At 38.1% G+C, this 27,732-nt stretch overlaps 1 protein-coding gene across 1 annotated transcript in view; it reads right to left on the minus strand.

Moving 5' to 3' along the window:
- Positions 1–26,710, minus strand: part of kcnt2 (potassium channel, subfamily T, member 2) — a 50,351-nt gene extending 23,641 nt beyond the window's left edge. Inside the window, exons 1-11 of the mRNA XM_035420931.1 lie at positions 26,023–26,710; positions 15,269–15,348; positions 14,962–15,061; positions 13,813–13,857; positions 13,469–13,517; positions 10,230–10,289; positions 8,911–8,985; positions 6,865–6,948; positions 5,333–5,427; positions 1,674–1,854; positions 1,038–1,202 (exon numbers count right to left, since the gene is read on the minus strand). Of these exons, the coding sequence (XP_035276822.1) occupies positions 1,038–1,202; positions 1,674–1,854; positions 5,333–5,427; positions 6,865–6,948; positions 8,911–8,985; positions 10,230–10,289; positions 13,469–13,517; positions 13,813–13,857; positions 14,962–15,061; positions 15,269–15,348; positions 26,023–26,117 (1,029 nt within the window). The 5' untranslated portion in view covers positions 26,118–26,710. The remainder of the gene's footprint in view (positions 1–1,037; positions 1,203–1,673; positions 1,855–5,332; positions 5,428–6,864; positions 6,949–8,910; positions 8,986–10,229; positions 10,290–13,468; positions 13,518–13,812; positions 13,858–14,961; positions 15,062–15,268; positions 15,349–26,022) is intronic.
- Between the last annotated feature and the right edge of the window lie 1,022 nt (positions 26,711–27,732).

The following is a 27,732-nucleotide window of genomic DNA, read 5'->3' on the forward strand; positions in this document are numbered from 1 at the left end:
TACTTGCAGGGAATCTGTCAACAGTTACTGGCATGGAAAGTATGCAGTCTGTCAAATCATATCTTGGGAGACAATACCCCATATCTATACACCACTGAGAATTTGACATTTTTCAGGGATAAAATTGGATATTATTATTTTGGACATATGAGGATGTCAGCATGTAACAGCCATTAAACTTAATGGCTGTCATATTTGTTCTATGTGGAAGCTACACCAACTTTTCAATTATATGTAATCAGACAAAAAGCAATGACTATCCAGCCTTTCATCAAAACAGATGCCTAGCTGGCTTGCTCAGATTCACCTAAAATGCTAAAGTGCATCTATCGAGACAGTAACAAAGACCATACAGCATAATTAGCCTTAGCTGGAGGCTATATAGCAGCCTTGTGTGTTTCAGTGACAGAAGTGCACCAGCTAATTTGCCAATTAGACAGAGCTATCTACCTACTGCAGGCTGTTTCCCCTCCCCAACCACAGAGAATAGCTACCTAGTGACCTAGGCCTTGTGCATGCATTGCTAACAAGCCTGCAGTTGCCTTAACACTGCTTTTAACTGCTTTGAGAGTTTTTGTTTTGTTTTCGAATTTAAGAGAACAGCCCCAGGTGCAGAAATATTGATCATCATTAAAAACAATATTTAAAATGATTTTCATGCTTTATAAATTGTTAATGATTTAGTTGTAAGTAATTGGACCAACAATATTTTGGTCCAATAGTCAAGTGTGTTATTTCCCAGGGTAAGGGAAATACAGCGACCATTTTATGAAGCATCAAAAAATATTAATCATTAATGAATTTAATTATTTGTCTAGTGAGAAACTTCTATTACTCAGCCTTAGTCAGACCTTGTCCCTTGCTCTGTGGAAAAATAACTAATTAAATCGCTTATTATTGATCTCTATTCATCGGTCTGTAGGTCGGCTGTTATTCTCACTGAGTATTTATCCTTTGCCAGAAACCGTAAGAAACAAATGGCATTCATATCTTCTTTTTTTTTTTTTTTTACTAAACTGAGATCTGCAGTCCATCACCTGTAGCCTTGGATGAGCGTAGAACTCATTGAGGAAGTCCATGAGGAGGTCGATTTTCAGGGAACTGACACACAAGACCACGTGTCTCTCCGTCTCCGCTCTGTGTCGACTGTAGTTCCCTCCGGACTTCTGTCGTTCCATCCAAATGTAAGCCAACTGCTCAAACTGTCAATGACATGCAAATTCATCTGAAATTTGGACATAAACAATCACCACGGGAGCACAGGCATTTCATTAAAGAAAAAGACATGCTATCAGTGACTCATTGATTTGAATCAATCATTGGGCGTTCCCACATAGAGCAAAAACATTTCATTTGCTTGGACTCAATGACAGCTCATTATAGCTTCACGAATGATGGAGTTCATGAAACCTCACTATCATCACTAATATTTCAATGTGTCATTGTTTCCCATCTGAAGATGACATTGGCAACTAAGAAAAATGTTTTTATGTTTTACATTCATTTCTGCCTTTTTTTTGTCTTAATTTGCATAAAGCAACATACCACGAAACAGACTGAGCCCAACTGCAGTAGCTGTGGCAAAACCCTTAAAGGAAGGTAATTAGCTTCTATTGATTTTCTGTTGGAGCCGGTGTTAACCATATCATTCACTCTCAGGTGGGGGCGCTTACTTGGATTGGCAGCGCGACGAGGGCAACACAGATCATGATGACAACCAGCAGCTTGGAGGGCCAGATGTTCGGCGTGACATCGCCGAAGCCCACCGTGGAGAAGGTCACGATGCAAAAGTACAGGGAGTCAAAAAGGCTCAGCTTGTTTCCCGCCCGCTCCAAGTGCTGAATCCCACAGATGCTGCTTAGTCACAAAAGCAGCCCCGTAAGAAAAGCACTTACATGGTGATTTTAAATATAAATGGGTTTTTAACACATTTAAAATGGCTGGGATATTTTTCCATTTGTGATTTCATATTCTACTAATTCTGGACATTTATGCTAGCTTTGTGACAACCCCCCGAGGCAGCTTGACTTTCACACCCTATTGTGTCCCACACTGCCTGTGGCTTTACTCGGGAGGAGAGTGGCTGTTATGTGGATTATGAAATGTCACACCGTGCTTGCGAAGAAAAAAAACCTGACACCTCTTTTCTCAAAATCAAAGTTAAAGATGAATCTTGATCGAGTCCAGGCCAATGCTTCTTCTTTTCTGTTCCAGAATTACTTTGGGTGAGCCTAATCATTTCTTAATAATTATCTGCAGCCCATGTGCGATGTGCCTACAAAGCATGTTCACTTACACACATGCATTCAGATTGTATAGGTCAGCCCAAACTAACTAAATCTCCAGACTCTCAGTATGGAACTGCCATATAACACAATTTTATGTTAGTAAATAGTTGTCATTTCAAACGCTTTTATGCATGCAGCCTTACTTTGTCAATAACAAATGCAGGTGTTTCTGTCTCAACAAGAAAAATGGGCTTAATGATCAATTGTTGCCCAGTGTTTTTGTGAATCTAATTGAGTAGTGATCAACAATCAAGATGACCTTCTGAGCTGGTACATGTTTCATCCTGACCACAAATCAATTTGGTACGTGACAACTATACAAAAGCACAGACTGTCTGAGCATTACTTCAAATGCATCTGGCATATAGTCAAAGAACACATTATGCTGTTGAGAAGGGCTTGTCTTAATTAAAGTCACCAATTATTACATATTAAAATAGCAATGACATAACTGGTCACTGCTGATCACACGTGTCTAGTAATAATGTCATATCATCAAATGAAGAAGCAATATTCCTCAAGGACAGTCTATATGGCATTCTGGCCTCTTTCGCATTACTTCTTCCGGTCAATATTAACTTCCAGCGATCTACCCGCAAAGGTTCCATCCTGACTTTCAGTAATGGTCTAAAATGATCTTTGACCTCAGTGGGTGCACAGACAAGATTGCCTAGATTAGGTGGTTGTGCGCGTGAGCCATCCTTTGTTTGGTTAATGGATTTCAGTTCGACGGTTATCAGAACAATACATTTGGAGCCCCTTACTAACTCAGCAAAGATGATGGATCTTGTTTACGGGAATATTATATTTCATTTATTATTTCTTAAAAACATTACCATCTGATCCTGCTGTTTATATCTGAATGCTACCTTCAAAATACAGGATATAACTTTTCTCAAACTGACAGGTTGTACTGCAAGCTTGTGAAGATGTGATTTTGGCAGATTGTAATAGACTACTGTTAAAATGAAATTGAGCCGTGTCCTGTGTAAATTGTCACTAATGTGGAGAGGCAGTTACACCATTTTTTTTTTACTAAAAATAATTAAACTCTGGACAGGGGACAGTGATCAGTGTTTAAGTAAAAATTCTAATTCAGGGGATGTAAAACTGACATGCATATATTAATTCAGCTCCACAAGAACTTATATATAATTCCATATGATTAATCTGTCCAGCAAAAAAGAAAACGCTGTTCACAGATCATAGAAACACTAATACACCAGGAGTCAGTAGTGGTTAATAGTAATAACATTATATATTAATTACACATAATAGAGTAGTTACAGTTTATTCCAAGAATATTAAACGTGCATCAGGGTTTCCGGAACACACCCCTTGATCCTCTTTCAGTACACTGGCAAATATGCAGTTTTCCTCTACGGACATGCTAGTTAAGATCATCGCTCCTTATCTATTTTGCTTCGGCTTCGCATCACCTGCTGTTCTACAGCATTGGTGATGAAATTTGTGGGGTCCCTCGTTCTGTACTGACATCTGTCCCCTCAGCAGGTCTGTTTTCCCTCAGAAGCACAGACACAAGCGCATAAGTGCATTTAGACTTGTTTACCAAACGTTGTTTTGTGTGGCCTTTAATTAACTGAGGCGCTGTCACATACCCAGGTGTACCGTTGACACCACTTGAGGGCTGCAGTAGTGTAGCTGCATAAAGACTCTTCCTCCTCTTGCTCTGAATACAGTTAGCAAACCGGGGAGCGGTAAGATGCGCCTCGACAGTGGCAGATAAATATTCATGACCAGCTGGTAAATATTGACTGTGGGGATTATTTTGCAGAGCACCAAACCCAACACCTCAATGCCATCGGGCCACATGATGGAAGACACGAACACAGACGAGGGGGGCTGGGCATTGTTGTGCGGCATGGGAGAGGAACAGATTAGCGGGAAATATCTTAATTGCAATCAGGGGAACCTGAACCGTGAATGCGCTCATGCTCTGAGTCACCGTGACGGGAATGACAAGCGGGAACGGTAGTAGTAGTAGTAGTAGTAGTTCATAGTTCTTCATAGTAGTAGTAGTATTAGTAGTAGTAGCAGTTGTATTATATATTCAACATTGTTCAGCATATTTTATGAGTCTTGCATTGAGAGAGAAGGTGTAAAAAAGAAAATTAGCACCATAAATGTAGAATGTAAAAAAATGACTTTGAGCACACGCAACACACTGTAGACGATGAGTATAACTCAGAAAGCTTATTAGCATAGGCAATCTCAGAGCATGATGTAGAGGCAATCGCTCAGCAGGACAGCTAAGCTACGGGTGCAGCCTTTCCTGGCACAGAATCATAAAAAGGAGCTGTATCTATAAATATGTGGAGATGTGGTTTTGACAGTAGGTTAGCAGCAGAGAGGATATCCCTATGTACTCAAAAAGCCCTTAGTATTTTCTTACATTCCCCAAAATTCAACAAAACCACATTGCCCTATTTGTTTGCCAAGACTGCATTAATTTAGGAAAGCTTCTCATCATCAGGTTCCGAAACCTGTTTATATCAAGGATTGGCTTTTTTTACATTAGTCTCACGTCATCAGTAATTACGGGAATTGCATCATGCAAATAAAAGCCGATTTTTTTCCAGGAAGCAGGATTTTAAACTTGCAAGTAATGGTTAAGACGTAATGTTCATTGTGGCATTTGCACACAGATTGAATTAGAGGAAACAGAAACCCTGCCTTACATATTTCATGGGTACACTGGGTTATGAAACCAGCAGAGTACATTTTGTGGCAAATGACACTAAGTGCTTTGTGCTCACAAGAGGAACCCAGAGACAATTAGTGGCAATTCACACTGTCAATAACCCAATACAGCCTCATGTCGGACTCATGTTAAGGACATTAAAAAAAACCTCCTTAAAGGCTCTCCATCACTCACATTAGCCCACAAAGGGCCAGAAAATTATTGCAATGTACTGTGGTTAATTCAAATTTCCATTAGGCGTGCAGCACAAGCCAGTAGTTAAAGTCACAGCAGTCGGTCTCTGTTGGGTCTAATTGAAAAAATACTTGAACATAAAACTCACCCAGTGAATATCAGACAGAGCATCGTGGAGATCAAAATGAGGACCTGATTGAACATTGCAGACTGTGTGCGCTGAATGGCTCGGTGAAGGTCGTTCTGGAGAAAAAGCAGGTGTCAGAACACATTCTGCACGTAGCCAACATGCCCCCAGTGCTGAAGCACTTCATTAATTGCTAGAGATCCATTTGAAGGAGAATTCAACATGCCACCGTGACTGACAAATTCCTCAGCAAATATTCCATTTCTTTTCTCACACCTTTAATGTTCACTAAGCAATGATACTGAATATCTTTAAACATTCCCCTAGTCAGATCTGCCTTTATTAAAAAGTGCTAACTGAAACACTTTGAAATGATTAATGTTGCAAAAATATTGCCAGAATTTGCTACAGGAAACTGACCAATTTGTTTTGTATATTTAATAAATCTATATTTAAAAAATTCAGAACACAATTCAGTCAGACATTTTACTGTGCTTCATGGGATTTGCTCAGTCTTCAGATCCAGAATACCAACTCACCTTTTTACCTTGGGCTATGAATAGCCCCTTCACTAATTACCCACCCTCTCCCTTCCCAATTTTTCTTTATATTTAATAATTATTTTCTGTATAAATGCACTCTGAATAAAGTTTGACTTCACTTGACTTCTACTGATATCTGCTACAAGGGCGTAACCTTACTTTGAATATCGGGGGTGTTGAAATGCATATATCCTTCAGAACTGCATCATAACACGAAATCCCTTAGTGACCAGTAAATTATTGCCTTTTATGCATGAGGGGGTGGGTGGCTATAAAACACCTAAAAAACACAAGGAAAATCAGACATTGACTATTTATCCCTTTTGCTTTACTACGTATATGAAACTATTTTTCTCATCATCATGCTATACTATTAGAGGGAGGGGGGCATTATTTGGCCTGTTTTGTAATGTTTGTAATGTAAAGTATATGAATTTTACTTAAGATATTGTTGGATTATCATTGCATCAATTACATCTATTAGCCCAATGGATAGTTTATAATGTGAAACTAATATCTTTGAGTGTTTTAAAAGCCATTTGTTGTTTTGACTTTTTTTCTAGGTGCCTTGTGAAGTAAACATAGCGTTTCATCACAGGGACAAGAACAGGGATGTCTGGTCTGTTGATAATTGTGCATTTATACAGCTAGTCAGCCATGGCTAATCCAGGCATCTGTCCTTCCATAGGTAAGAAGAAAAATTTCTCGATATAAAAAAAAAAAATTTAACTAGGAATTGATATGTGTGTCCATACATAAAATCCTTAAAGATTACTTGCTTAAATGTTTATAACAGGAAACTTTAAGAAACATAAGGTGATGATACCCTGTACAGAAACAAGGGTCAAATGTATGTGAAATGCTTTCTCTCCTGCAGTTGCTCACTCTTCTCCACAAAACATGTAATGATGAGAAAGAATAATGCTTTCCACAGTTGGGGGTGAAAGAAAATGTTAGCCTTGTTAGACTTAAGTATGATAGAAATGTGTTAGAATGGATGCAGATACTCACTATCATATTCTCAAAGGCATGTTTGGCCAGCCAGCAGTTAAGAAACACGGGGATGAAGAGGTTTCGTAATGGATTCCACATAATCTGAAGTGACAGAGAAACAAGTGTAACCCACTCACAGCCTAATTGTGGAAACCAAGCTGTGCATTCACCTGTAAATTATTTCAGTGTTTTCAGTTTATTGCAGTACACATTACATAGTACACAAATGTCCACAGGTGGGTTTAGTTAAGAGTCTCAATGAAATGCAGGTTACGGGTGGAAAACTATGGTGATTGCTCAAAAATGAAGTTACAGTTATAATTATTTGCTCAAGTAGGGCACTTAGAGAGGGTTTTATCTGTAACTACAGACAATTTCTATGGTTGGTAGAAGAGTAGAATTGTTGTCAGGAAACTGTTCTCAGAAATCTGTTAGATTGCAAGATACAGGATGAGGCTAAGCTGTATTTCAATTAAGCAAAGTGCATGAATTAGAATTCTTGGCAAGAGTGTGAGGCTTTATGGAACCCAGAACAGCTGGAGACATCATGTACCACCAATGATTGAACCAATCATCTTTTCCTGGAAACTCTCTCACTTGCTCTAAAAGAATAACCTTCTTGACCCCTTCCAGTCTATCTTTAGGTCTGGCCACTCGACGGAGACAGTCCGCTTCTTCATCACTGAAGCACTTCAATCAGCTAGAGCATCTTCACTGTCTTCTGTCGAAATCCTACCAGACCTCTGCAGCATTTGACATGGCTGAAAATATGCTCCCCCTCCCCACCCTGACCACATTGGGAATCTCATGCTGGTTGAATCCTTTCCCACTCTGGGAAGTTCATCCTGTAATGGTGGCTTATCTACACCCCATGGCCTTCCTACAAGTGTCCCCCAAGGTTCCATACTTGGCCCCCTCCTCTTCTCTCTTTTCATTTAATCTCTCAGTTCTGTAATCTCCTTTCATGGTTTTTCATGCCACTTCTATGTTGATGGTAGGCTTTCCTCTCTCCCACACAGATCTCACTACACTTATCAGCCTGCCTGACAGACATCTCCAGTTAGATGGCTGACTGTCATCTGAATCTTAATCTGGCCGACTGAGGTGCTTTGTTATCCTGCCAAGACCCTCCCATTGCAATACCTCTCGCACAGTCTGGATACCAGAGGAGAGCCCAAACAGAGCGCTGCAAAAAGTCTATAGTCCTAGGTGGCAGATAAATAACTGTCGTTCTCTCCTTATACAATATCTGAAGAATTTACTCCTTACTCACCACCTACCGTATTCCGCTCCTAGCCCCAGCCCTTGCACTCTCATGGGAACTTAGTTTTAATGAGTGCAGGAAACACGCCCATCCTGGCCTTATCAGCTGAACAGGTCACAATAACCTAACAATGTTAATTACAATTTAATGGCTATAATTGGGTTGAAAACGTGAAATAAATATAAGGGAATATAACAACAATTTGAATCGAGATTCCTTGACCTTTATCTTTATATTTAACTTAACTTACATTTCATTTAATCATGAGGCACATGCACCTGCTGGTCTAGGGATGTTCTTAGACAGGCCTGGCACAGCTAACATTGAGATGGATTCCCTTTTTCATAATAGTTCTGGATAAGAGCATTTTCCACATCAATGTAATATAATGTCAAACTGTGATTGGTCCATAACAGTCAGTGACTATGTATGTATGGTAGCACCCCCCATTATGGAATTCATAAAGCCTCTCTCTTCCACTGATAGTACCAAAGGAAATGAGCCGCTGGAGTCACTCCAGGTCAACAAGCTCAAAGACAAAAATTGGATTTTGTAAAGCAGTGGTGTCGAGCTCAAACCCTGGAGAGCCGCAGTGTCTGCAGGTATTCCTACTTTTCGTTTAATCAGCCAGCAGTTGAGGCCTTCAGAAGAAGTTGTGTGGATTCTTTAGTCAATCTGCGACTTAAATTAATCAATCACTGGCGCTACAACACATCGAAGCCAGCAGACACTGCACTCCAGGATTCTGACACCTCAGCTGTGAAGAGTCCAGCTCTGCTTTAGTGCTCAGTTCTTCTTACCGTGAACAGAAAGGGTACAGAGTTGATCATCTCCAGAAAGAATGGCATGCGAAGAACCTGGTCCCAAATATTTCCCTGGAAAGTAATGTGAAACAAATGTGAAATTGAAATTTAAAATTAATGACAACAGAGTAAAAAAAATGTATTTACATGAACTTGGAGAGCCATCTCCTCAATCTAATTTCAAACAGTAAAACACAAGAACATTGCATCCCATTTTATGGTTAATACGGAAATAGAAATCATAGAAAAATGACACGGCACTTCTTCAAATCTATATTATTATCTGAGGAAACAACAGTTTGGATATTTCACCTTCATTAAGGTGCACATGACACTCTCAAACAGTCATTTCAAACAGTCCGGATGCTGGACACAGGTGTAGTTCCTAATAGCAATTAACTTGTGAACACCTGAAGTCCAAATCAGACAAAAATATTTGACATTTTTAAATTAAGGTGATAGCAACACAACTGATTTACATGGGAATTGGGAATTGCTTCTCTGGCAGAACCAGCAAGTATATGGTTTGCAATATGCAGTGACCCATAAAGTAAACAAGCAAATTAATAACTCAATAAAAAAGATAAAGTGCTATATATTTGTTTTAGATGTTCTTAGAAGATGTGTGCCTTTCTTTCAAAAATCTATTATTTTTTAATAAGTTCAGAGGTGTGGGGGATCTCACCAACTATCCAAGCTGACTTTATTAACCTGGTCACCTAATCACCCCCTGTTTAAGGTGGTTCGAAATGTCCTCCCTCTCCATCAAAGCTATGTGGTCAGCATTCTGGAGAACAATGAAGGCCATACATCACCCAGGTAGCTGTTACACACTATGCTTGAAGCAAATTTTCTCCCTTTACTGTGAGCACTCAAATCTTGAAAAGCACTATATAAATATTATACATTATTATTTATTATTTAATACACTATTATTATTATTATTATTATTATAATTAGCAGTATTAGTAGTAGTAGTAGTAGTAGTAGTAGTAGTGGTTATAATAGTAGTAAGTAGTAAGCTGTTTTTTAAGAGAAGCTGAGTTAAAGCTGCAGTGTTTACACCTGCCAAAAATATCCAGAGCATTTGCTTGAAAAGGAGGGCTAAAGTGAATTAGTATGCAAAAGCTGTGGGGGATATTAATGCACACATGTAGCAGACAGCAGTGAAAAAGGCTAATTTAGTCATTTTGACACAGCCTGCCCTTCCTTCTTCCTGTCGATTTGGGAGATGAGTATAACATTTATCCTGCACATTAACAAAGTTCACGGAGGGACTGGGTTTCCATGGCAACGCATGGGGCACAATGACTAACCTTGTAACTCAGATAAGTCAGCAGGATGGTCTCAGAAAGGCTGATCAGCGCCACAGAAACCTGAGATGAACACAAAGCCGCTTTTTAAAAGATCACAATCAAATTGAGAGAAAAATCAGACAGGCAGACAGTGCAGCTGCTTTAGCATATCGAGCAACCATTCAGTTGTTCTAAATCTTTTACTTATGATACAATTTGACAGTGTAACCATATTATACAGGAACAGCTTGAAAAAAATTTTTTCTCACCATCCCCTCCCTGATACATAATGTTTGTTTTTATATTAAACTGCATTTTCAGGCCTAGCTGGTTTTAGATATTCCATCTTAGGCATGGCTATGGATTGACATTGAGGCCTACAGGGATCTTCTGAATCATGTGTTGCTAGTTTGCTTGTGTTGTTTAAGCTGTGACTACATTGTCACACTTAGCTTTTACTGTTGATAATTGAGTATTATTTTAGAGAGAGAAAATATTTGCCTAGCTAATTAAACGATGCTATTTCCAGTTACTGTGCCAAAATTAGCATAAAAACAATAGCAAGTATAAAACCAATTAACGTTAAAGAAAAATTAAGACTATTTGAACCAATTCTGTGGTGATTTTGGTTCAGTAACAGCAGTAACATGATGCTTAAAGTGGGTCTTACACGGGTTTCATAGTGTCTGAAATAGTGCTACATATTGCCACTGACATTTGTATACATAAACATTATGACCAGGTTACTGCAACTGGTAATACGTCTTATCAATTCATTTGCAATTATGTTATCATGCTGCATAACCTTAAGGAAAAAATGATAAGCCATTGATGATGTTAACGAGTATTTTCATTATCTATACCTGCCTATCCTGGTCAGGGTCACAGGGGTTGCTAGAGCCTATACCAGAGTGAATTGGGCGATAGGCAGGAATACACCGTAGAGAGATCGCCAATCTATCGCAGGGCACTCACACCATTCACTCACATGCACATACCTACTGTATGGGCAATTTAGAGTCATCAATTAGCCTACCTGCATGTCTTTTGACTGTGAGAGGAAACCAGTTTACCCGGAAGAAATCCACACAGACACAGGAAGAACATGCAAACCACACAGAAAGGCCCTGGCTATATATATTGGCACTATATTCAGCGGGTAAAAAATGTTGTTAAGATATACTTAAAATAAAATGCCATGTATAGGCAAGTCAGGGGTATCAGCTACAAGGACACAATAATCACAAACAATGTCCAATTAATTTAAATAGATTTTATTTTTTTTTAATTAAAAAATGTAAAAATGTATTGTGTTCTCTGTGCACTCTATATTCTGTATACTTTCTGAGCTTTATGTTATTTCACATTTGGAAATCATAACACAGTCATGACACATGCTTCTTATGCTCAAAACCTGCAGTGGTGTCCTTACATAAGAGTACTTATAAAATATATAGCTTCAGAAAAGTCCTTCTTTTACTCAGAACCTGCAGTGGTGTACTTACATGACTGTACTTATAAGATATATAACTTCAGAAAATAAAACTCCTTTCAGAAAAATTACGATCGCACCGAGGGAAGAACTGTGGAGTGAGAGAGGAGCTACGACAGACAGGATTCTACAGGCCTATTTACTTTTACTGTTTTAATGTTAGATGGTGAGCTTTCAGGGGCACAATTTCGTATTACAGCTTTATTGACCATAACAGTTATTGCTGGATTGACTTCTGCCAGTTGTATCAGTCTCACAGCCTTTCAATCTCGAAAGATTCACTCAGTGGCCTTTGAGGCCTGCCAAATCCCGAAACCTGCCATCATTTATTTGGCAACTTTCCCCTTGAAAGCTTTGACCTGGCAAATACAAGAAGAGAAGCACAGCCTATACTTACTAGAAATTGACCCTAACCTCAGCTTAAACACTGTAATAGCAGGCTCAGAGGAGCATTCAGTAGCAGATACTGCCAGAGAGTGCCTGTTTCAACCCCCTACACCCCCCCCCCCAACCAATTACCACCCATCCACCAAAAAAATAAATAAATAAATCAGAAATTAAACTTATCAGTCATTCAAGAATTGTTCACCACCGCTTTGTAGATATGACATTTTTATACACTCTGAATTAACTTCACCTGTTTGACATTTTCCATTTTCAGTAAGGCTTCTAATGATGGAACCACATGATTGCCTCATAGGAACTTAATGACAGCTGATGAGCAATTTTGAGGTCACACAATTTATCAGCATGCAGAAATTCTAATCTCTAACAACCTAGCAATTTAAATCACATTTTCCCGAACATGAATTACACATGACGGCTACTCCAGCAATGTTCCTTGTAACTGAAAGATAATGTTTAAGCAAAATCCAGGAAACTGGACTAATGCATGCACTGGGAATGTTATTAATGTTCTGGAATGTTCTGAGATCTAAGACCTGGGCACCTTTCTTTTAGAAACAAAAATGGCAGTGTGTAGTGTCAACACCCAATATGAATGTTTTCCTGTTTCATTCCAGTATTTTCCAGTTTAATAATTTATTTATGTTTTTATAAGAGAGCCACAGTGTTCTTTGTATTATTATGTTGTCTTTACTATATAACTCAACAACATTGTACAACTCAGACAACAGAAGTGACAGGGACTCAAAAAATGGCAATGAACTGCGGCAAGCCCTGAGGTAATGCTGTGCACCAACTACAATTTCATAATGCAAACAAAAACATACACAAGCCCTACTCCAGAATCACATGCAAGACACACAAAGGATTCACAATGCACTATTGCATCCCTCAGAGCAATGTCACAAATGATCATTGAAAGACTTCCGATTGTTTAGACAATACATAAGACATTTACAGGAATTAAAAAAAACTGTAACCTCAGATATCTTTAGTGTACTGTAGTAATAACCACTGTAGCAGTCTGTTTAAAATTGTTCATCGTCTAAGTCATTTTAGTTTTCCCAATCATCACTCATGATTTGTCATACAGGTTGTCAAGTCGGTAATAATCCCCTACGAATACTTTATGTGTTTGTTAGGGCATTCATATAGTGTTCTGCTAAATTTAGTCACCCTTGTTATTTGCACTTGATGTTGTTGGCCTTACTGGTCTCGTAATTATGTTGTAAAATGTTGTACTAAAGTATGGAGTTAGATAACTGCCAAAATAGAACTAAATGATTGGTCACGAGCAACCGTGAACTCCTGGTTTGTCGTACTGGTGGTCTAAGCTGATGCTTTAAACATGAAGGCAATTTACCTGTAATATCCATATGGCAAGGCTTCTATCAACCCAGATTATAGGAGACCTGGTGGTACAAAATTGCATTTGTTCAGTAAGAACCTTGGCAAACAGAATGACAATTAAAAGACTGATCCTATCCCTTAACATAGCTAGACAATATTGCTGGATATCATAAATACACCTTCTGACAAAATGATTACTGAAAATGTTGCCCAAAAAAAAAAAAGACTGAAAATCATAACTCTTCCTCATACACGACATTTCCTTTATGCCATCCTATCTTCATGAGTTTCACTGCATACAAGAAAAACAAACAAAAACAGCATTTTAAAATATACTCACCAGCACTTTATACTCACCAGTCAATCGCAAATAATGTATAGTTTCGATATGGGCATCCCCAACTTGAAAATATGTGGAAAAAAGAAAATTAACTTTAGCAGCGATGACAGAATGACTAAAAAATGCAATCCATCCATTTTGTTGTGTGTGTGAAGTCATCTGATTAACTGAAGCAGAAATGGATATATTTGCTCCATAAAATATCAGTCTGCCCTACTTTCTGTGAGTTCAGTGGTGTAATCCTTGCCATTGTCTCTGTTAGAAATCATGGCAGCCGTCCCCCGCCATCACAACTGTTGATAAGGATTTAGGAAATATGGAAAATCTAACTTAGCTTAATTATTGGCTGACTAGCAGTCTCAGTGTTTCCTCTGTTTAACATAGCCCAGCAGGGCGGTGACTGCAATATTTTGTATCGTGCCCCTGCTTTTCAGACCTGATACAATTAGAACCTCATGAGAAAAACTGAACGCCAGGAGAGAATTACAATCTTATGTAAGTGCCAAAATTTACGTTCCAATAAATGTCAAGTGGAAAAAGGCACAAAAGCAGAACAAATTTCCCTGTTTGCTGCTAGCCACTCCATTATTCCACCCACACACAGAGGCACTCACATCTTCTGATGTCTATTTCAACAGTGCCTGTTGTCCTAGTTTTAACTTAACAGCACTGAGATTTAATAGTGGATATGACTAGTACTGTGACAGACTGAAACTGCGAGAATCACATCATTTCCCAGTCTGAAAACCCATTCGGCTAATATGTCGTATTTGAGAGCAAAAACTGAAATGACTTAAATATGTTTCACCATTTCTTCTTGTTCCGTAGTGAGAATGTCTAAGTGCAGTGGTTTTGTTTGTAACACGATAAAATGTTTTCCACATTTAAATGAGAGCGGCTGGCTTTTGTCTTCTGTAAAACACCATCCGCTTATTGTCAGCTGCATGTTTTACTCCACAAGACTACAGGTTTCCCAAAGTGTCAATGTTGTAATTTTCAGAAACAGAAACCAAACACTGTCTTAGAATATGTGTGAAAAACGTGCAGCACATATAATTTCACATATGGAGTGAGCACACATTCTCTTGAATAGACAGCAATGACAGCCCGTTTTAAAGGCTTAGGAGCATTTGTAGACTAGACTCGTATGTAAAGAATGCATTTACCACCCATGTCTTGTTCCAGGGTCATCATGGTACACCCGGCAAATATATAGAAGGCAGCTTAATATCTTGAGAGAAAAGTGAAATACACGAATCCTAAGACCTGGGAGGGGGGAAAGAGATGGGCCATTATCAAACTGCGCCATGGTTCATTTAGAACTGAACATTGGTATAAAACACATTTATGATGCAACACTGCACTTGTGGACCAAACACATTATGAAAATACATTAAATATTAGAACCCCTGGTGGAGTAAAAATTATGTTTAATTACCACATCGTGAGATCGTGCCCAGCAAGTATACTTACTTGATCTTTGGTTTTTGATGAAAAACAGTTTGAGCCTCTCTTTGAACGAGTTTTCATTGACATAGAATTCAACTTGCACCCTGAGAGAAAATAAAAGTAGTATATTCAAAGATAAATCTACATAAACATTCCTGCATGCATGCATACATACTGTACATACATACATACATACAGTATATACATACATACACACATCAAGAGTTTAGAATTACTGTATAGGTCTTATCTGCAGACAGTATACTCTGAAATATCAAGTGTTTGCAATTTTGATGTCCCATATCAAAGCACAGTGTTGCGCTCCATGCATGTTAGCTTTAACTTTTTTTAAAGGCATAATATGCAGGATTATTATTTTAGCATTGCTGTGTTCCTGTTTACAATCAAAGAAGTCTCCTCCTCTTAATGGGTCTTCAACCCCTCCCACTCACCCTGAATAAGCTACCTGACCAAGTCACTGACACGCAATTCATTAGAAACTACCAGTAAATTTTTCCCATGTATTACCTGGGACCATGAGCCAAACATGTACAAATAATTTGAAGACCGGACATTCCAGTCAGAAACTGGCAACTCTAGCTGGATAGCTAGAGGTAACTTTACTTACAGGTACAACAGAAAAAATGCTAACTCCATCTCGTTTCATCTCCTTGGCAAACTACAGCCGATGCCACCAAGGAAAAGCAATTCCGAGGTTAACTCTAGTTCTTGAACGAGCCCTGTCGGCTTGTCCTTTTGCTTCACAGTATCTGGGCCATTGCAGCAGCTAGCTAGCTACCAACAAGCACTCCACTGAGATTTGATCCCAAACCACAGGCTCTGTAGCCACAGCCACCCCTCCCCACACTGGGCCATGCCCAGAAATGTCCCGAACATATTTTAGTATAACAAATACAGGTAAAGGGGTCTGAAAACTGAGATTGACAATGCATCATACATATGTTTTCGGACGATTGTTTTATAATATTTTCAAGGAAAAATCCTACATAATATGCCTTTAAATAGTCATTTCAGGGGTTTATGGAAAATTACAAAACACATATGTTTTGACAATTTATCAATTAAAACCATTTAATTTCAAGTTCTTCAATTCAATCGTTTTATTTGATAAATAACGTGTCACATAAAATCTTTATGCAAAGTACATACAACATATTGCATATAGAATAATGTGCAGTCTTCAGCTCAAAGCATTTCATACACTTCACAATAAATCTTGCTTTACACACCACAAAGATTCATAGAAAATCTTATTAAAAGCCTTTACATTTAAGTTCCTTATTAAATTATTTTTTACAGTCATTCATTTTAACCACAAAGCCACCTTTTCAATGTCTTTCAAAATGTACAATTGATGTTTACTAATTTGTGACGATTAATTTTAGTGTTTCAGACCATAATTGCCTCACATAATTGAGCTGCAATAACTGGTAGACAAAACTGAGCCCTATACAGTATCTTTCCCTTGATAACACAACAATGAGAGGAATGGCCATAGGCCAATGCACCCCAAATCCATTCTTAAAAATAACATCCGAGAACTGTCTGGCTAACACAAGTGTGATATGTGTGTTGTGTATATTAAGGGTCACCACAATTAATAGCATTGTTAGCTACGTCATTATTATGCAAACTGCCATTCTTTCATATTAGAATTCAGTGCTGATTACAGAGTCTTTCTCTGCCTCATTATTGGCATTTTACAGTTCACAGATCATTAAGCACAAATTACAGGGGTTGCAGCCAGTTTCATAAATCAGAACAAACTGCATATTATGAAAGGTGTTGACACAAACAGAAAAGTGGCTGGCTAAGAGTGAGCTATTTTTATGTTATCATTGCCTCCAGTATTTCCATTGACTGATAAATTCTATGACAGGGAACATGAACCGTTAAAATGACAGTTTACCATGAAAGAATATCCACTCTATCAGATCCATTCATCATGGTGCACAATTACATTTGCAAAGAGTTTATCATTCCAGATTCATTTTGGTGATTTTCCAAACTTGATATATTGCCGACACTTGCATCTAAGAACTTTTTTCAACCAATTTTTCTTCCCAAATTTTTATATTGCATTTTGGAATGCCAATTGTATTTGCGAGCCTTATCAGCACATTGTATTCCATCTGCTAATGAGGTTCCAATAAGCACTAAAACACGGCCTCCCAGTCACCACATCTTTGAACTCTGCAATCCCCCTGCTAAGACACACAGTAATTGCATCATACTAGACTTCATGGCCAGCTGGTTCAGGCAAACACCGCCTGATCAAACAATAGAAAACTGGATACATCAGAATGTTGACTCAATCCAGGCTGTTGCCATGCATAATCAGATAGAAATGCCCCAAAGGTGACACACGCTTTTATGGCATTTTAGTCCTTCATTCAATCTTCTGGTAGAGTTTTATGTCCTTAGCTATCACAAATTAAGTGATGCATTATTTCCGGTTCCAATCAGGTTCTATTTATCATTATTATTATTTTTATTTATTTTATTTTTTTTAGATTCAATTGAATTCTTATTCTGTGTCTTATTCTGTATCTATGTGAAGCACTTTGAATTGCTTTGTGTATGAAAGGTGCTATACAAATAAACTTGCCTTGCCTTGCCTTAAATCAAGGGTGCCATTTTGGAGGCCACTGTAGGTGTTACAGTACAATCCAGCTCTTTTACCAATACACTAAAATGTTTTTGAACCTAATTAGAACCTAATGTATCACTTGCTGAGATTTATTTCTGATGGATAAGGACAAAAATCTTGGACATGCGATTGAATGTAGGCCTAAAATGCCACGTTACTCTATACTGAAAGTATCAGTAACTGTACCAACATATTCTAATTTGTTTTACATCTTTACATCTACAGTTTTGTACATCTTTCAGTAGGATCCATTACTCAGTTAACAGTTCACTTTTCGGGATTTTTAAAGATTATTTCAGTTCTGTTACCTTAAGTGTATTTCCTTGCATTAGACCACAATTCCCTGAATCCCCAAGACTTGTCACTGTAATGCCAATAAAAAACATACTCTAAAACCACAATAATAGTACCAAACCAAACAGATCTCCTGAAAGTGAACTTTCTCTTCAAGGGAATTACATCACCACTCAACAGGAACACAAGCACTTCACCGTGCACAAAAGAAAACCACCCGTCTAGGACAATGACGTCTCACATTTGATTATTTTTTCCTTGGATTAACTGTCCCCTAGAGATGCATTTGTTAGAACAAAAAAGAACAACTCATTACAACCCCATTACGAGAGTCACAAATTACTGGGAAACAATCCATATGCATGTCTTCATATCATATGCTGTTTTACCTTAATGATTAATTCAATATTTTTACAAAGGCGAAAGCAATCAAACACATGAATCACATTTAATTGTTTCATGCTTTCATATAAGTATTTATTTATAGTGCAGAAAATGGTAACTCGTTTTAGAACCAGTGAGCATAATCTGATGATCTGATTTTTGTTGTAATGCTTGTTAACAACGTGCGATTCTTAGATATGCCAAACAAGAGCTAAGTGTGCAGCACAATCAAATGAGATCAAAAGAGCTAATTAAATTATGTCTTCCTTTTTAAAGTAACAAGCTGTTACAGAATTCATTTAAACAAAATGGTACTTAAAGAGATAGTAGTGCAGACCCTTGCAAAATGATCATGTATTCAAAAACCTCATTGCGTGGCAGTGTAGTATAATGGTCCACAAACCATGTGAAAAGTACGTGAACTATAAAAATTGTGTAAAATGTGAGTGGGAAAAGGTAACCTATGCTATTTCAATTCACATGTTTTGTTTTCATACGTGAAAATGTGGAATTTCACATGATTCCATGTCACGTTTTGTTTTTGGAAGTGGAAATTTTCATTCTCAGGAGTAAAAAGGCAATCACACATAAAATGGTTCAGTTCATATGTAACATTTTCTTTTCACATATGTATATTTTAATTCATGTGAAAATGTTACACGCACCTGTGAAATAATGATTTTCTAAGGTGAATGTTTTTATATGTATGATATATAAGCCTGCTCATTTTGCAAGAACGGGGACCGCAAACACTCACACGCTCATACTTGTGCACACAAACAGCAAGTTCAGTTTTAGCACCACAGGAACATAGGCTGCTCATTTCTAGATCATAACAAAGTTCTCAAATGTTGAAACCTAACCAAAGACAGCAGTAATCAACACCTAGGCTTTGCATTCAGAAATAGGCACCATCTTTCCCATCCAAGTATTCTGCATTAAAAGATAAAAGACATATAACAATAAAGTTTAGAGATAGCAATCAACTTGATGCAAACAAATGCAGCCACAGACGTCAGGTGCAGTGACACCTAGGAACAGGCAGAGGAGGAACAAACTGCACCTGCGCCAATGAATGTGAATGATCAGTTGAAAGAGGAAGATAAAAAAAAACATCTAAGATAAGAAAAAATAGCCCAAATTATGACAAGCTGCCCAAAGCCATTTATCTCCACATAATAGCATAAAAAAATAACCCATTTGGGTGGGAATCTGCCAAATCTGGCAACACTGAGCATGGGACTGCTAATTTAGCTAAATCTAACTTTTTTTTGTGTGCCCTGCAATATATTGGCATCCTGTCCAGGGTGTATTCCTGCCTCTCGCCCAATGCACGCTGGGATAGGCTCCAGCACCCCCTGTGACCCCGCTCAGGATAAATGGGTATAAATAATGAATGACATGGTTTTGTAACATTTTTTTTCCCCACGAAATAAGCTTCAGTCTGGAGCATTTTATTTTCCCATCTTATGTTCATAGTTCTGTAATCCATCCATAATATCTTTTAGACATTCAGCCAAAATAAACCCTGCCAGAGTAACATTACAAACATATTCATATCAGAAAATTGCCTGTTGATAGGCCTACATATAGTACATATCCAAAAATGGCAAGCATTGTTGAGCTGAATGGCCTGTTCTCATAATTATGTTATGTTATGTTATGTTTTGTTATGTTATGTTATATAGTACATGATCCTTCCATGTACAAGTGTAGTAGAGCCACTGCATTTCATTCATTTTCATTCGGTGGGTGTTGGACAAAAGTGTATCCTTCGACTAAAAGGTAATCCTTGGGTTAGCCATTTTATTGAGTTTGAGGTCTTATGGTCATATTTGGGGGCCCTTCCATTTATAAAAACCCAGGCTTATCAAATGTAGCTTAAGTAAACTGTGGCCAGTAGAAATTAATAAAGCAGTCAAGCCCTAAGCTCAAATACACATTACCATAAGCTTCTATTTAGAAATTATATTTTTGTAAACAAGCTATTGCTGTCTATATGATAGTGACATATTTCAGAAGAATTATAACATCTTTTCAAATGCAAATTAAAATAGTTTTACTGTGCTTTCTGTGTTACTGAAACACTATTGAGGCAATGTGACACTTTATTAATACCTCAGCTGATATTTTTTATAGTATTGGCTTCATTTTTACATGAAGGTAACCGTGCTTTCCTTTACCTTGCTTTGCTGGCAAGGAATAGGGAACAATAACAGATATGAATTATGACACATTGCCAGCTAGGCTAGGTATCTAATTCTTGTCTTATTTCTTGGTACATAAAACACAGTGTAGCTTGTAATTCTATAATTGACTCTTATACAGTAGCTCATATAAACGTATACATTCATCTCATTCACCTAAGCACTGCTTTGGATACAGTTGACCATACAATTTTACAAAAATTCCTTTAAAAAGTCAGTCTGGACTTAAAATGGCTTGAATCATATTTCACAGTCTGAAAATAATTTATTGCTCTTGATTAGTCTGCGTCAAGAAAAGTAAAGGTCACTTGTGGTGTTCCACAATGCCAGTACTGCTTGGCCCTTTATTATCTTCATGATATATGCTCCCACTTGGTGATATTGTTTGGAGTACACAATATCTTTCCATAGCTATGAGGATTATACAGTGTTGTACACAAGTGTTAAGCCTGGCAAAATCTCAACAGGGGACCTATAACCATATGTTTGTCTGATTTAAAAAACTGGATGTTAGAATTTTTTCTTTAACTGAACCAAACAAAACAAGGGACCCCATTCACAAAAGTAAAATGACTCGGTGTTTCTCATAAGAAAGAAAGGAAAATTATAACGCACAAGTCTGTCATTAATTCACAACAATGTCATGGCATAACTGAACGGAATGGGATTGGATGAGTGGTGGTTTCATCATTTTTAAATACACTTAATTAAATTATTTGCCTGCTGGTTCCAAATCTGCATAGGTTTGACTTGTATTACTTACTCACAGACATTGCTAAGTAATGAAACACCAAGTCTTTCCTCATATGTCATAGCTGACACATCTACAAATATAATGTAAATAAAACGTACATATGGAAGGGCACAGAAGAGGCAAAACCTGGTTTCAACCTCACATATGATTAGTAAGAGTTAACCTTGGAATTGCTTTTCCTTGATGGCGACAGCTGAAGTTCACAAAGGGGATGAAAAGCGACGCAAGAGTTCACGTTTTCTGCTTGACCTGTGAGTAACATTGCCTCTAGCTATCCAGCTAGCTACGTTAGGAAGCTATATGGCGGAAGTCAGGTACTTGGGATGAGTGGGTGGGGCTGAGGATGAAGGAGGAGACTTCTTTAATAGTATAAACACAGGACCACAGCAAGATTTTAAAAATTCTGCATAGTATATCTTTAAGTTTAAGGTTAGAAGTCTTAGTGTAGTCTGAGATTCCGGGATAAATATTGAATTGACACATATGAAAGATGCTATATAAATAAAAACATTTAGAATTAAAGTCATGTAATCAATTTAGTGAAATGTTTGATCTATATCTGAGAAGATCTTATGGGAGGAGTGTGAGAGATTTTGAAGCACAAATTCAAGCAAACAAAATAATGTAGTATATATATATATATATATATATATATATATATATATATATATATATATATATATATATTGTTTTGTTTTTTAACCTGTGCCAGCAGTTAACCCAATGTTTTACACAACAATGTGTATAAAAATGGAGATTATGTGAAATGATAATGATTGAATTACATCACACTTTTAATGATACCAAGGCACTTTTCAGTGGAGTAGAGAAATTCAACCACATGAGTGATACACAGCCTCAGTTCTGCAACAGTATGTCATCACAAATCAGCTTAAGTGGAGGGAGAGATCTTTTCACCACTTGCATGGGGGGTAAGATCAGGTTGCCTGACTGAGAGTCTGGTTGCGAATTTGACCAGAAAATTTCTTTTGTATGTCATTCTGGTTAAGAGCATCTGCTTAGTGGCTTTAATGTAATGTAACATCCAACCAGGGAACATCCTACTTCTCCCAATAAGTGCTTTAAGAGAATAAAGGAGCTTTAATGACAGCATCACCTACATCACAATGTCCCAGCCTCTGCACAGTGTATTGGTTTTTCAGCTTGGACCAGAGGGACTATTGCCCCCCTACTCGCCCACCAACACCATACCCAGCAGCAACTTATTATTCCTAGGATGTCTCTGGTTCCAGATAAAAACCAGACACAGCCCTGTTTCAGCTACCAGACAGGAGAAAGTCAGAGGATGGTGCATCATGAAACTGTGAAACCAACAGTAGCTAAGTCAGATCACTGCCAAAAATGAAGCAGGAAAATAATAATAATAAAATAATAAACAGCCAGCCTAAATGGCTGATTAACCACGCCTGCTTTTAGCTGTAAAACTGCTCCTATCCTAATACTGATGATGAAGGATTGAATGGAAAGACATTGTCACTGAGGTTTGTACCTAAAAAAAAAAGCCATAACAGCATTGTTGTGTGTGTGTGTGTGCATGTGTGTGTGCTTGTGTGAGTGCGTGCGTGTGCAAGCACGCGTGTGTGTGCGGTTAGGCTGATTCGCTGCGGTAACATTTACTAGAGGGCTGATTGAGAGGTGGATGAGCACATCAGTTCCTTTTGTTATTCCTGGGCAGAGTCCGGAACCAACTCATCCAGGTGATGGCACATTAACAATCGCTCCACAAAAAAAAACGCACTTTATGGGCACCGAAGGATTTCTGCTCCTGAGAACTTAATCACATCCAGTTTTTGCTCTGTGCACAGACACACACATGCCAAGACATAGCCATAGATAGGGGTGGTTACAGGCTGGGGTACCCAGCCATGCTGATCTGATTGGTGAGAAACGAGATCACGGAGTGAGTGTTTCACATCAAAGACGCAGTAACTTTGTTTAATTGTGTGCATGTGTCATTCCGCCATGTAAACACCATTAATCTCTCCACTTCCATTCCGAGTCCTTTTCTAACCAGGAACGAGATGGAAATACGTATATATTTTTCTACTGTTGATGTTTTTGGGAAATCCTAAATTTAGAGAAATTATAGAATCAATGAAATGATGCATGTTCCTGGCAGATAAGTAATATTGCTGAATTTTCATTGGCTATTAGCATTTGCTGTCCACTGCATGGCAAAGGCTTTTTTTGTAAAAACGCCTTTACCATATCAGAGGGCTCCCATATAGATTGCACCTGCACCTCTTCCTACCTCCTCTGGAGCCAGGATGTGTTTTCCCACAAACCTCCCCCACCCCCACCCCGCGGTTAACTTCCCAGGCGGACATTGAGAGTGTCATCATCTCCCTCCTAGCACCCAGCGGGAAATCCATGATGCCACAGATTCACCACACCACCCACATCCTCAGCTCCATATTCTTCAGAGTTGCCTCATCAGTACCCTTCTTATTTCAGGCATTGTTCTGTCAGCAATAACAAAATTTACAAGGACTAATAAGAGCAGTAGTGAGTCTTGGGGTATTTGAAACTAGACTTGACACTGTGCAAGATACGCTTTAGTCAATATGTCTGTTGATATGGCAGTAACTGTTCAGTTATCCCACAGATACTACAGACAAACCAAATGGTCAGTTCAACATTCTTAACATTTAAGTTCCTTATGTTGAAACTGAAGTACTTTGATTTGATTAATCTTATGAATATCCATGAGGGAGCGTGGCCAAGAACAAAACAATAGCAATGGGTGTTTCCTTCAGCCCTTTGTGAATGTTCAGAAACTGCAATATAGTAGGAGACACTACAGTGTTCCTCTTGTACCTCTGTGGGTAGAACGCATGTAAGAAATGCAGAAGCCGACCACCTGGTCAGTTTGTAGAATCTGTGATGAAACCTGATTACTGAATTTTATTTTTTTTAACTCCGGAAAGTGAATTACCTCTTTATTTTAATAATCCCTCTCAGTTAACAATGACTTTTAATACATGTAAGTGTATTTTCTCATGGTATTATATAGATGCACTATATAAGTATGACATAGTCGTGTAAGGTTTCTGAGAGAGAGAATTTTTTAAGCGGGGCATCAGCCTGAAGTGTATTATGATCCATAGTTAAGACTGGGAAAACAGGTTTTGTAAGCAATGATAACATGAGTATGTTAATAAGTAAACACAGCCAGAAAGAAGCAAGTGGCTCTTGAGTGAAGTGTTGAAGTTGTTGTGGGTGAATTCAGAATTGGGAATGAAGTTGAATGGAGTGCAAAAATATTGAGCTTGAATCAGCCTGGAGGAAAGCTTCTGAGAGAATATTAAATTGGGAATAGTATTTTATTGTGTAGTATTTTATTGAAACACACTAGAAAATATTAGTTTACCAAGACTCCAACATTCAGTGTACTAGGAATTCAGAAAAGTTTGGATCACCAGCTTTGAAAACTGTCTGCTTTATGGCCTTTATGGCGTTCAATTTGGCATCAGCATCATACATTCATATGTACGTAAGCTTAGTTCAGTTAATAAGCATGAGGCCATGTCCAAGCCAGATGGCTCATAGGGTTGGTTCACAGCCCAATTACTGTCAGAGGAAAGCGCCAGCATGAAAATTCATTCACTGGACAGGGCTCCCCTACCAATAATCCATCTATTTTCACACCGAGCATCTTAATAAAGTCACTGGTATGACTCTCCACCCAAAACCTTAAATGGATGAACACTATCCCAGATCACTCAACCGGTAGAAGATTGCCTTGTGCTTTGAGGCTCTCAAATCTTTTTCAAATATTTAGGTGAAAATTTAATTTCAATGCCCACGTGTGTGTGTGTGTGTGTGCATGTGTGTATTGATTTTTGTAGCAAATATACATTATTCACTTACATGGCAATACAGGACAGTGGCCTGAGCCCATGAATTGGTACTTCTCTTGATCATTAGCCAACTGCTACTGATACTTCACATTACTGCACAATAAACATCTTTAAAAGATATTTATGTTCCAGAAATAATATTTAAAAGGTCTTGGATTAAAGAAATCAGACCGGTATCATTTCTAGTCTTGTTTTCAGTCAAATGACGATTTTAAAATGAAAAAAAAGAAATTACTGGCAACATGCCATTGTAATGGCGACAGGTGTTGGACTTGTATGCTCGTTACGACATCTGTTTGGTACTGTAGGCTATTACTTTTGTATTTTATTATTTATTATGCATGCATTATGTATTTGCACTTCTATGTATTTATATAACGTTTTTCAAGCAACCACAAATGAAGTTCAATTCTGGGAAACTTATGAAAGAAAGTATGTTCAAAACTAGCGAAAATAGCCTACGTATTAGTAGAATAGCTACTTCATGTACTTTTAATATTTCACTTTCCATTAAAGAGAACGAGAATACCTTTACCTGATGCAGCTATGGTACTGGTACAGTGATGCCCCAGGTGTGCCAAACTTACCTGTCGTCGTTTTGCCATCCCTGGTCACCGAGTAACAAATCCCTAAATCTGTAACGGGGTGGAAGAGGGGGAACTTCGCTTTCCAAATCAACCATTTTCCACAGAAGTGTGCTCCGGTCACGCAGGGAATTAAACAGTCTCAAAATCCAAAATTAAATTCGGAAAACCTTGATTAATAACAGCAAATTACTCTCTGACAATTGTTGCAACCGAATGGAACGGTGCATTTTTCTGCGCAAGAAATCGGCAGACAAATGCTTAATTCAGCCAGAGCTCTGTGCTGGAGCCTATTGTCTGATGCAGGTATCATAGATTAATAAAACTGAAATCATCATATGGGCCGACGAGTCTTCATCTGTTGCTGTTCAAACCTACTAGGCTGTATTAGGCAGCTGGTCCGTGCCTCAGTGAAAATCGCTGTCTGAGAAATACACCTACTACAGTGGATGTTTGCATCCTTAGAATGTGCTTCAACGCCCAGTGACCAATCGAATTACATCATTCGCATCCACGAAAGACAAGCAAGTATCATCCACCAAAGCGTCAAGCACGCGCGTATACACACGCTCATACTCATACATACGAACATACATGGATACATGCATACGTACGCACGCACGCACGCACCCACTCTCTCACACACACATAGCTACACACACACACACACCACGGTGCTGTTCTGCAATACCACAACTTTACCGACTTTATTGCACTAACCGAAATATTACTGCAATCGAGTTTATCAATTCTTTCCCAATCAGAAAATTGCTTCGTGTCAGAATTAATCTGATTCTTTGCATATTGTAATTATGTATTTTTGTACATAGTGGTTATGGCAATGTGCACTTTTTTGTTTAACAATGAATCTATATATCTACCGTGCCTGTCTCTCAATTTGACAATATATGTGACTAGATGACTATGCTCAATGTAATGCATAAGAATGCCTTGATTGTTTGGTTGATGATAGATTCCACGTGTGTAATATGAGGATGCCTTGATTAATTGATTGGTTGATGATTTGTTCCACGTGTGTAATATTTATTTATTTATTAATGAATTTAATATTTGTTTATGTTTTGTCGCGCACTATCTTATTTTCTCACGATGGTCTGAGTACCGAAAACGCGTTGTATTGCATTGAGCAGTGTTACATGGAGTTCCTTTTCTTTCTCGTAGGCTACTAGAATCAATCGGACAATCCGAATAATTTGGCTACGGTGACCTATATCCAGCTGCACCTGGAATAATCTGTATTACGGAAAGACAAGGCTATGTTTGAAATTGTGGTTGGCTCTAAATTCCCGAGTACCTATGCGAAGCCCGTCTTCAGGTTATTTCTACATACACTCCCTTCTCCTCCGTTACAGAATAACGTGGGGAACGTTTTCATCTTCGCTTGCGATTCTGTTTTTTTTTTTTTTATGACCAACACATTAAATTGTTTCTAAAATGTTAAGGGTTGTTACGGAATTATTACGTTCTTTTTTACTTTAGTGACATCATGTGGTAATAATCTTGCATTCCCTGTAGTCTATTGATTGCAACTGTAAATTTAATTTAGTTAAATGGCACGTACGCAAGAAATGTTTTATTAATAATTTACCGGGAAATTTAGATAATTTGCAAATAATAGCCTCCCGTCATTTCGAACAAAATGGTGGTTTCTTTATCAGTTCATTAATCGGAATATGCATAGTCTACTGTCCT

This window comes from Anguilla anguilla, chromosome 6 (assembly GCF_013347855.1).
Source record: "Anguilla anguilla isolate fAngAng1 chromosome 6, fAngAng1.pri, whole genome shotgun sequence".
In the NCBI taxonomy this organism is placed as follows: domain Eukaryota; kingdom Metazoa; phylum Chordata; class Actinopteri; order Anguilliformes; family Anguillidae; genus Anguilla; species Anguilla anguilla.